Here is a 12,481-nt window from a genome sequence, read left to right as displayed (position 1 = left end):
CTATATAAAAAACTAAGTCCTTCCTTGAGGATAAACGTATAAAAGGTGGAAGAAGGCAGGAGTGGTATGTAGGAGTGGTATATATATATATATATATATATATAGATAGATAGATAGATAGATATAAGAAGGAAAATATTTTATTATTATCACCATCATTATTAGATCTGCTTGGAGTCCAAAACTCATTGTTGAAAGTCCCACTCACACACGCACATTTTATCAAACCATACTATACCTTCGCATTCACTGCCTCCACACTCATCACACTCTCACGTAGTGCATTTGAATCCAATGCTTTCCAATTATACTTTAAATGTAGACATGTCACTGTGAATCAGAACTAATCAGTACAGTCAGAAAAACTATACACACCTCTTTTACTTTTCTTCTTTTTTTTTTTTGATAATTTTATGTATGAAAACAATTTCAAAATAAACTAACTATTTATATAGTATACTAAAATATTTTTGCTGTCATGTTATTTTTTAAAATCATTTTATGATTGGAAATGCAGTTTAACAATATATACTCAAATTTGAATATTTTAACAATACCTTATATTTATCCAAGATGGCTTGAGCTTTATCTTTGTTTGTAAAATGGTTTAAGAAATCTTTCATTGCTGAGCATATATCAGTAAACCATGAGATCAATTCATCCTTATCTGCCTCTATTTGTTGCCAAAGAACAATCTGGGATTCCAGATTCTGAAGCCTTTTTATCACAGCATCCCATGCCTCTTGCCATTGTTTTTTGACATCTGTCACCTCTTCCTGAATAGCAGCAGTGTCAAAACCCTCCATTGGAATAAGCCTATCAACTAGTTCCTTAGTCTTTTGGATATAAGAATCCATGATATAGAAGTGTGATTTCAAGATTTCATTTCCACTCTGTATGCAAAGAAAGGAAGATTAATTTAAATTAAAAACAAACTTCATTAATTAATTTGGGAAGTATGTATATCAACAAGAAAATGAAAAATTGTAATTATTATTTTTATATGAATATCTCCATAAAGTCAGAAAATTCATTACAGGAGACCCATTATTCACACAATACCTATCATCCCTCTCTTAAATTTATTCATTGATGAAGAACTCACAACAGCCTCTGGCAACCCTCCTAAAGGTAAAACCCCTTTAACAACCTATATGCTGTTTTCATGTCTCCTCTTTTTCACCTCACAGCCAGTGTTTAAAGCCCACAGAACTTCAATGTATTCTTATAGGAGAATTCCATAGACTTGTCACAATCTTTTGTTCTTGTCTCTTGATCCTCTCTACCACTTCTTCATTCCAACAAAATCCAGTGTAATCTTATTACAAAGAGGAATAATAACCTGCATATCCCTGCTTGTCAGTGGTATGTTTTTCAACAGCCAAGTAATCTAATGTTCTGTTTTGACCACATTTGCAATAAGCCCTCTAAAATTAAACTCCCTGTCCACATTCACCCCCCCTCGAATATTTGCTACATCAATTTCTGGCAGTTCAATTTCATCAAAATAATACACAGCTTGTGATCCCTTCTTCAAAAAAGGAATTACCATACACCTCGCCATATTAAACTTGTAGCCATTTAGTTTTATCCATGCTGCCAGTCTACATAAGTCATCCTGCAGGATTTTCACATCACCTTCTTTAACTACTGGTCTTCTCCCTCATCTGCAAACAACTGAACATTTCCCCTCAAATCATTTCCTATATTACTGATGTATAAATTAAAAAGATGAAGAGAAAGTACTGAGCCCTGAAGCAAACCACTAGTCACTTGTCTAATGCCTCCATAAACCAAGACCTACCCTTCACAAAACCACGTTGCCCTTTATAAAGTCATACTTCATATCCACCCAGTCTTGAATGGCACTATTACAACACTGGTGTCCAAAAGCTAAGGACGAACTACATTTTTACTTGTATATGAAAAAACTTTCATGACTACAGTCAAATGCGGGCATACAACACCACTGAAAATGTGCTTCTATATTGAGCTGTGGATAAAGGAATGCAGCCTTTGCTTTTTATCCTGTTGAGTGCCTTCATGTGACTACTTTATGCAGGATTCGAAATTTTATCCGTTTTTCTATTCAAAATTGTCAGTTATATGAATTGCTATAAGCTGATTCGACTGAATTTACTGTTGTAATCTTCAGAAATAGTGTAAGAAGAAAAATGACTAAGTTAGGATGACTTCGAATAATGCTGATGGCAAGAAGATGACAGAAACAAAAGAAACTGTTAAGGTGCAGGGTGATCATTTTATAAAGCTGTATTATCCAGGTGGAGATTTTGCAGTTGCCAACGTGACAGAGATACATATCAAAATTGCCGGCCCGGTTGGCCGAGTGGTTAGCGTATCTGCTTTCCAGCCAAGAGGCTGCAGGTTCGAATCCTGCCGTGGACATGGACCACCACCACTAGTATTTCCATACTAGTGGTGGTCAGCAGTAAATGGCGTTGGTGTAGTTTCAGTCAGTTGGTGGATTGAGTGGTGGAGACAAAGCTGTAGAGCAGGTGTCCTCCCTTGATGAGTCTTTGGACTTCCTGGAGGTGTCAAATAGTAATAACAGTAATAATAATAGTAATAAAAATTAACGTAGATTGCAGAAATTGTTCAGGTATATTGAAAAACACCAATGTAAATACAGGGTGTCCCAGAATTAGCTATCAATTTCAATGATATGGGAAGAATTTTTTAAAAACTCGTGTTTATTGATGTTTGTCATGTTTAATATGTGTTATAAATGTAAAAATTTCTAAATTATTTCATAATTTTATTTTCATCTCCTTTCAGAACCCTAACCCTAATGATGAATACACAAGAACACATCTTTGTTGTACGTATCAAAGGAATGCAATGTAATGAAATCAGAGAACAATTTACAAGGAAATTTCACAGAACCGGTTCTACAGACAAAGCGATTCATGGACTTGGAACAAATTTAAAAGAACTGGATCCGCACATGATGAGGTGGGAAGGGAATGTTCAAGGACAGCACGTAACAGTATCGAAGGAGCATGGCAATCGTTTGAGGATGAACCAACAACGTCAGTTAGGGAGGCCAGTTGAAGACTCAACATATCCAAGACAATAGTTCACAGAATCTTGTGTTTGACACTGATGAAAAAGGATTATCGCATTCAGATACTGCATGCCCTAAATGAAGAGGATTATCAAAATCAAGCAGCAAGGTGTGCAGAATTAGTGGATCAGATTGAAAATGGAAGTTTATTGGATAACATGTTATTCAGTGATGAGGTAAATTTCCACACTTGTGGAAATAAATTAAAGTCAATAATAAATAAATTAAAGTCAATCGACACAATTGTCATATCTGGTCCAATGAAAAACCATCTGAAGTCACAGAATGGCAAAAGACTAAATACAAAATTTATGGCCCATTCTTCTTTCAGGAAGCATCTGTAACAGGTACTATCTACTTTGAAATGCTTCAGCAGTTTCTCGAACCACAGTTTCTTGACGATTGCATTCTTGATAATGTTGTGTTTCAATAAGATGGAGCACCATGTCATCATCATCATCATCATCATCAAATTCCTGCTATGTACCCTCAAGGGGTGTACAGAATATGACAGTAATACATGAAAAAATTACATCATTACTAACTTCCTATCTACAATTTTCCTCCAAATCAGTCTGTTACTTGTCAAGACTCCAATATTATCAGATCTTATATTTCTATCGTCTAAGGCACTTTGTACCGTATCAATCCACCTATATCTTGGTCTTCCTCTGGGTCGTTTTGCTGCCAACCTGGCAGAGAACACTTGTTTTACTAATCTTTCCTCTCCCATTCTATTTAAGTGACCATACCACCTGAGATTAGCTCTGCTAATGCATTCCTGCATGTTGACAATGTCAAGTTCTTTCCTAATATCCTCATTTTTAATATGATATTGCCATTGATGCCATCTGTTCACGCCTCTAATCTTTCTCAGCACTCTCATATCTGCGGTCTCTAGTCTTTGGTCAAGTGTTTTACTTCTGACCCAGCTCTCAGATCCATAAGTTAAAACTGGTTTGAACACTGTTTTGTATACAGCTAATTTAGTGTTCCGACTAATTTCTCTCTTATTCCATATGAATTTATTCAATTGTCTTCCCACCATACCAGCTTTGCTGATTCTGCTGTCTATTTCTATATTTAATTTACCATCTTCAGTAAAAATTGTGCCTAAGTAGCTGAAATGTTTTACTTGTTCCACAGGTTCTCCATTCACAACACAGTTGACATTTTCAATGAATCTGCCTATTTTCATTGTCTTTGTCTTTTTATTGCTGACCTTCATACCATATCTATTACAACAGCTATTCAATTTAGTCAGAGAATCTTGCAGACTTGTAGCGGATTTATTTAGAAGTATAACATCATCCGCATAAAGCAAAGAGCTGACATTAACATCTCCAATTTTGATATCAGGTTTAATACCACTTTCCTTCATAATGTGATCCATATAGATAATGAATAACAGAGGGGATAATGTACATCCTTGTCTCACACCAGATTTAACATTAAACCATCTTACTGTACTTCCTTCAATTCTAACTGCTGACTTACAAGTCAAATAAAGACTAAGTATTGGTTGATATAATGCCCCATTGACACCATATAACTGCAGCGTATTGAATAGCTTCTCTCTTGGCACCTTGTCATATGCCTTTTCCAAATCGACAAAACTTAAATACAGATCTTTGTTATATTCCCATGCTTTCTCGACTATTTGTCGTAAAGTGAAGATCTGATCCTGACAGCCTCTATTTGGCCTGAATCCAGCTTGTTCTTCACCAAGCTTTTCTTCCACAATTCTTCTCAACCGTTTCTCAAGTATACTGGCATAGATCTTGCCAGGAACACTCAATAGGGAAATACCTCTGTAATTCTCATATTCAGTTTTATTTCCCTTTTTATATATGGGTACTATGAGAGCTCTACTCCAATCATCAGGAATTCGTCCCTCTGTCCAGGCTTTCTGAACTATGCAGTGCAGCCACTGTAAGACTTTTATACCACCATACTTCAGCATTTCTGGTCGAATATCATTAACTCCTGCTGCCTTTCCACATTTCAAGCCTTTGATGGCTTTTTCTACTTCAAGTATGGATATGTATTCCTGACTGCAGGCCTGGTCAGTGTTTTTTATCACTGTGCTGTCATCACTGCTTGTTTCATTTAGCAGTTTTTCAAAGTAATTACTCCATACTTCAAGGATATCTTTTTCTCCTGTTTTCATGTCACCTTTATCATCTCTAACTCCTTTTACAGCACTCTTTCCTCCATTCCTAAGCTTCTTCAACAACCTCCAGAATATTTTTCCACCTTCTTGATATTTATTTTCTATATTCTTGCCAAAGTCCTCCCATGACTTTTTTTAGCTAGTTTTACACAGTGTTTAGCATTCTTACATTTGTCTCTATGTTCTCTAAGAGCACAAGCTGATTTATTTGACAGGAACTTTCGATATGCTTTCTTCTTTTCCTCCACTGCCTTTTTAACTTCCTGTGTCCACCAGGGAGTTCTGATTTTTTTATCCTTGTAGACAACCTCACCACATGCCTCTCTGGCAGAATCAATCAATGTTTTCTTCAGGGTTTGCCACTGAATCTCCAAAGTTTGATTCCTGTTCTCAAACTCTTTCATTTTCTTTTCAATAATCTTTCTGTATTTTAGTCTACAGTTCACATCTGAGAGCTGCTCAACTTTTATTCGCTTTAAAACTTTCTTACATGTTATTCTTTTCAATATGAAATTCAATTTTATCCTGCTCAAGACTAAATAGTGATCACTTCCAATTTCAAATCCTCTGTACACTCTGGTGTCCTGCACCAGGGAGAAGACATCACTATCAACAATAACATAGTCAATGAGACTTTTCTTATTCCTAGCCTCTTCTCTCCATGTGAATTTGTGCACATTTTTATGTTGGAACATGGTGTTAGTAATAACCAGTCCATGTCCTGAGCAGAAATCCAACAGATATTTGCCATTATTATTAGCTTTGCTCTTTTCTCCAAATTTTCCCAAAATATTTTTGTATGTTTCGCGATCATTTCCTACTCTGCTATTTAGATCCACAACAAGGACCAACTTTTCCTTTTTCATTGTGTCAGTTGCTTTTTCTAAAGCGTCAAAAAATTCCTCCATTTCTACCTTAGTAGAACCTTCTGTGGGACCATAGGCACAAATAAGTCTCATTGTCCAGTTCCCCATTCTCATATTTGCCCATATTACTCTACTTGAGACTGACTGCCATTCAAGAAGATTAGCCTCGTATTTTGTGTTGAATGCTATGGCTACTCCTTCTTTTCCTTGATTGTCATTGCCTGAATATGACATTTTGTATTTATTGCTTAGAAAGATCTCACCAGTTTTGGTCTTTTTTGTGTCAGTCACCCCTATTATGTTGATCTGGTACTTATCTAATTCCTCAGCTAGCTCCATTTCTTTGCCATTCAGGCTTCTTACATTGATAGTACCGATCTTTAACTCTGGTGATGTTGAGTTGGGGTTTGTTTTCAGATTTCTTCCAGTAGCTAAATTTTCGCTGTTCGCCCTGGTTCCCTGGCGAAAACAACGGGGGCCTTGTTTAACCGGGCGATGCCCCAGCCGGCATGAAATTTTGTCATGTTGTACCATCATTTTTTATTTTGGTTTAACCAATAAGAATACAATTTGGTCGGCTAAATCCCAAATTGCCAGCCCATCCTCGTTTGTTCAGTATCAAAGTAGATACCCAACAGGGTGCACCACGAGAAGGTGAGGATTGGCCATTAGGTCAGAAGCCCTGGTCGGTTCTCCGCATTCCTTTAAAAGCTATGTGGAGGTCTCCTTTCAGTTATACAGCTTTGACCCTTAAGTACCCCAGCACCATGTCATTATGCACTAATTGTCTGAGAATACCTCAACAGATGCTTTCCAAATTGATCGATTGGATGTGGAGGACCTCGACCTTGGCCTCCGCATTCTCTGGATTTGACACCCTGGATTTCTTTGCATGGGGGGCTTCATAAAAACAAAGGTTAGCGCCAAAAGATCAATAGTTTAGCTGAACTTAAAAAATGCATTCAGTTGGCACTACAGCACATAACTCCTGAAATGCTTCAAAATGTGTCCTGCAACATTAAGGATAGATTTGAAATATGCAGGGATACAAACGGAGTATATGGTGAAAGTTCTCAATAAAGATTTGACTTATGATATTAAATCTCACTGTACAGCAGTTAGATTTGGTGGCATGTCAGCACATGTACTACATGAATGTGCAAGAGAATTGGCATTGCTTCTGATGAAGTTGTTCAATCTAATCAGCTCTGGCAGAGTTCCAGGAGAGTAGAAAAAGGATAGGATAGTTCCATTGCATAAAGGTGAGTTAGCCAATCTCATACGGAGGTAGCAGGGTTTTTTCTCCCAGAAACTCGGGTTTTTCATCCCGCATACAGACAAATCGGCCCTTCAGAACAAACGCAATTTACAGACAAAAAATATTAGTTGTGGTCGGCAGTAGATGGCATTGATGGAGATGATTGGTAGACGTTCGGTGTAGTGGTGGGAACAGTTGTATAGTAGGTGTCCTCCAGCAATGAGTTTTCGGACTCCTTGGAGGTGTCATGAATAATAATAATAATAATATCATCTTTATCAACTATTGCTATCCACAGTTTTGCATCATAAGCAAACAACAGAATATCCCCACTTGAAAAAAACTTTTCCTATATCGTTGATATGCAAAATTAAAGAGTAGTAGGCCTATTACAGAACTCTGAGGTATTCCACTAGTCACCCTCATTCTCCTAGATTCCAATCCAACATACACTACTCTCTGGTGTCTTTCTGTCAGCCACCCCTATCCATGCTACCAGCTTCATATACATTCCCATTTGCTGCAAATTTTGTAATTGTTTTCCATGCAGTATTCTGTCAGATGTCTTTGCAAAGTCTAGTACTGTCACGGTGTAGACATTTCACTTATCCATTTCTGCTGTGACTTTATTATAAAATGTGACTAAATTAATGAGACAGGACCTGCCCTTTACAAAGCCTTGCTGCCCATTATAGAGTCTCACATCCACTACACTGCTGGATTTTACTTTGAACCATATTTTAAAATACTTCAATAACCATTTCTGATATATTAAATGGTCCACAGTTTGCTAGCTCCATTTTGGAGCCACCTTTATGCAATGGAACTATCTTACTCTCTTTCTACTCTCCTGGAACTCTGCCAGAGCTGATTAGATTGAACAACTTCATCAGAGGCAATGCCAATTCTCTTGCACATTCATGCCGTACATGTGCTGACATGCCACCAAATCTTACTGCTCTACAGTGAGATTAAATCATAAGTCAAATCTTTATTGAGAATTTATCTTTATTAAATAATCTTTATTAAATAAATAAGGGGGATTTAAATAAATTTGCATTGTGGATAAATAATAATGATTGCTAATTTAATGTTGCAAAATGTAAGGATTATGCACTTCGGATTGTAAAGATTATATTCAATATATCATATAGATGGTACTGGATTGCAGGAAACTGTTGAAGTTAGGGATTTGTGGATAATGGTTCAGGGAGTTGAAGTTTAGAGGACATATTGCAAAAGTTGGTAAAATAGCTCAAAGGATTACTTGAATGGTGAAAATCATGGTAAAGTAAAGGTAGGGAAGTTACTATCCCTCTTTTTAAGACTATGATTTGGACTGCATCTTGACTACTGCTTGCAGATTTGGTCACCTGGGTTTCTTGGGCATTAGCAGGTGATAGAGAGGGTTTCAGAGATGAGTGATTAAGCTGTTAAGCTTAATCACTCAAAGGTCTGTGGAATGTTCCCTATAAAGAGATGTTGAAGGTGTGTAGGTTACAAAGTTTGGTTGATGGGCAGAATAAAGGGGACATGATGGAAATTTGAAGATATTAAATTTGTTTTACAAAATTGATGCAAAGGAAATGTTTCAATATATGACAAATAGTCAGAGAACTAGTGGTCATTCCTGGAAGCTGTGTAAGAGTGTTGTTATTAGGGGTCTGCAAACTAGATTTTTTGTGTGGAGAGTGGTGAAGGTGTGGAATGGATTGCCAGAATTAGTTGCGAGTTCTCTGACAGTGAATGAGTTTAAACTGAGGCACGATATGATTTGTCTATATAAACATTAGTGTAGGTATCTCATGATGAGTATCCTGGCTCCATGAGGATACTATATAATAATAATATTGCAGAAGTGGCCAATGTCATAGGATTACTTGCTTATTATTATTATTATTATTATTATCTGAGACCTTCATGAAGTCAAGATCTCATCGAGGGAGGCTATACATCACCTAAACCAGCTGTCGCACCTTTCCTCAAATTCCTTTGCACTAGATGCACTCACTATTTCAACAGGCAAACTGTTCCACTCAAACTTCTTCTCTGTGAGTGAAGAATGTAGTTCTTACACCTTTCTTAATCACAAAGAAAGTTAACTTCCATGTATATTCCTTGTTATAGGATATCCTATAACACCCATTCTGTTAAACAGAATCTGTAGTCCACATGCTTGCAGTCTGTCCTCCTAAACTAAATTCCATAATTCCATATTCGATTCTCGTTGCAATGGAAGGAATCTTTATCTGGACGATTTCAATCGAAGGTGAGTTAGCCGATCTCATACGGAGGTAGCAGGGTTTTTCTCCCAGAACCTCGGGTTTTTCATCCCGCATACAGGCAAATCGGCCCTTCAGAACACATGCAATTTACAGACAAAAAATACTAGTTGTGGTGGGGATGGGTGGTAGATGGCATTGATGGAGATGATTCGTAGTAGAGGTTCGGTGTAGTGGTTGAGACAGTTGTAGGTGTCCTCCCACAATGAGTCTTCAGACTCCTTGGAGGTATCAGGAATAATAATAATAATAATAATAATAATAATAATAATCTTTATAACTCTCCTTTGAATTGTTTCCATAGCATCGTTATCTCCTTGAAATCCAAGAGACCAAATCTGTGTACAGTAGTCCAGGTGTGATCTTATGAAGGCTTCGAAAATAGGCAAAATGACTTCCTTATTCTTACATATCAATGTTTGCTTCAACATTGCAATTATTCGCCGAGCTATATTTGCCATTTTTGTTATGTCACTTTTGAACTTCAAATGCTATCCACCATTATTCCAATATCTTTAGCCTCATCAGTTTCTTGTAATGTAACCCAGCTAATATTATATGGCATGGAAATCTCATGATAAAGTACATAACTTTACACTTACTAACATTATTATTATTATTATTATTATTATTATTATTATTATTATATAAGAAATAAAAAATAAATAAAAATAAAATAAAAAAATAAAAAAATATACAAAAAATTCTGTATAATCTTCATTGTTAATATTAGAAGAACATGTGTTGTAAATACATAATATAAAAGCAAAAAAGTATTACTAAAAAAATTTTAATTGAAATACAATGTAGGAATTGCAGCACTTAGTGCTAAACTCTGTAAAATTATAAGGTGCAATGTCACACAAGATATTTTAGCAATCAATAAATATATTATTATTATTATTATTTAAAATATATATATATATTATTATTATTATTATTATTATTATTATTATGTGACACCTCCAGGGAGTCCAAAGACTCATTGAGGGAGGGCACCTACTCTACAACTCCCTGTCTCCACCACTCACAATCCACCAACTACAATGAATCGCACTACCATCATCATCTACAGCAACGGCATCTACCGTCAACCACCACTAGTATTTTTGTAGACAATCACAAACATGCATGCCCACAGTGGGATTCGAACCCACAGCCTTTTGGCTGGAGAGTTGATATGCTAACCACTCGGCCAACCAGGTTGGCCTTGAACTAACACTGAACTGATAGTCATTATCATTTGCTAAATTTCCAGTCTGTTCAAATCATTCTTTAAGTGTTGGATATTAGTAGCATTCCTGATTGCTCTGCTTATCTTCCATCATCAGGAAACAATTGAACATTATCTGTTAAATCCATCCTAATATCATTGATACATAGACTGAACAACAATGATCCAAGAACTGAACCCTGAGGTACACTGCTGGTCACCTTAAATATGACAAGATTCATACCCACTTTATACCACTTTTTGATATGTGTCTGACAGCTATCCACTTATCCAAGTCAAAAGTTTATATTATATTTATATCCTCATATTCTCCACTTTATGAAATCTTATTCTTTATGAAAAGGATACATTTTATGAATGTATCCTTTCATGTGTATCCTGTCAAATGCCTTAGGAAATTCCATCAGTACCATAGTCTTTGAAGAACATATTATTGAAGAATACATTAACAAGCACAGATAAGGAAGTTGTCCTTTCTCTTTAAAATGATTGATATAGTCACAGCTGAATTAACTCTATAAGTTGATTCCTCTAGGTTTCATGAGGTTGAAGGAATGGTGGAGAGGATTCAGAAGTGACTGATCAAGATGATGAGTGGTCTGTGTAATGCTCTCTACAATTTTGAGGGTTTGACAAGGGTCTGTGTAATGCTCTCTGCAATTTTGAGGGCTCACAAAACCCTCAATCTCTACAGATTGAGGGTTTTGTGAGCTTAGGAAATTGGTAGATAGATTCCTGTAAAAGATAAATATATATGATACAAATATTTAAGTTACTAAAAGGATTTCATTGGATTGATGGAGAGGAAATAAACAGCACTTGGTCAGGGAAAATAATTGGATCATCCTTGGAATATTACAAACAAAGTCAGAATAACAAATTATTAACTTCTATCAATAAAAACACATTTTATTCATATCTTCATTCCTCTCGATGGTAGGAGAGTACATAAATTATTAAATAAATTGTATAGGATGGATACAAGAGAAATATTTCACTACAGGAAAAGAAAAATTAAACAAGGAGTCAGCCTTGGATATTATTATTACACTGGTGTCCAAAACCTAAAGATGAACACTATTTCTGAAGATTACATCTGCATCTAAAAATTCAGATGAATCAGCATGTGGCAGTTTGGTAGTGTAAAGGGTTCAGCTAAAAGATGTAATGTCTCAAAGACATTATTATTATTACGGGCAACTCCAGGGAGTCCTTAGACTCATCGAGGGAGGCCCCAAATCATGTTCATCACAACTATTCCACATTCATACAGTATCTATCATACCTCGCCTTAAACTCATTCACTGTCACAGCATCCACCACAGACTCTGGCAGCCCATTCCACTCATTCACCACCCTAAAAGTAAAGAACCCAGCTCTAACACCCTTACTAAACACTTTTGCCCAGTTTCCATGAATGTCCCCTAGTTCTCCCACAACCAGCCCTGTTCTCAAAAATATCTTCTGAATTAATTTTATAGAAACCCTTCAGTAATTTGAATGTTTCAATCATATCTCCCCTCCTCTGCCTATCAACTAATTTTTGCAACCCACAAATCCTCAACCTGTTCTCATAAGGTTCA

The 12,481-nt window shown here is 36.3% G+C and overlaps 1 protein-coding gene across 1 annotated transcript in view; it reads right to left on the bottom strand.

Annotated features, from left to right (window-relative positions):
• The window catches only part of LOC150102416 (muscle-specific protein 300 kDa-like), a 1,203,500-nt gene that overhangs the window by 1,129,747 nt on the left and 61,272 nt on the right, over window positions 1-12,481 (bottom strand). The window contains exon 4 of the mRNA XM_090399574.1: window positions 558-893. Within this exon, the coding sequence (XP_090255700.1) occupies window positions 558-893 (336 nt within the window). The remainder of the gene's footprint in view (window positions 1-557; window positions 894-12,481) is intronic.

The sequence above is a fragment of the Typopeltis vanoorti genome, chromosome 10 (genome assembly GCF_054136105.1).
Source record: "Typopeltis vanoorti isolate ZY-2024b chromosome 10, IOZ_Tvanoo_1.0, whole genome shotgun sequence".
Lineage (NCBI taxonomy): Eukaryota > Metazoa > Arthropoda > Arachnida > Uropygi > Thelyphonidae > Typopeltis > Typopeltis vanoorti.
The sequence above is the reverse complement of the archived record's forward strand: the minus strand, read 5'-3'. Positions and strand labels throughout refer to the sequence as shown.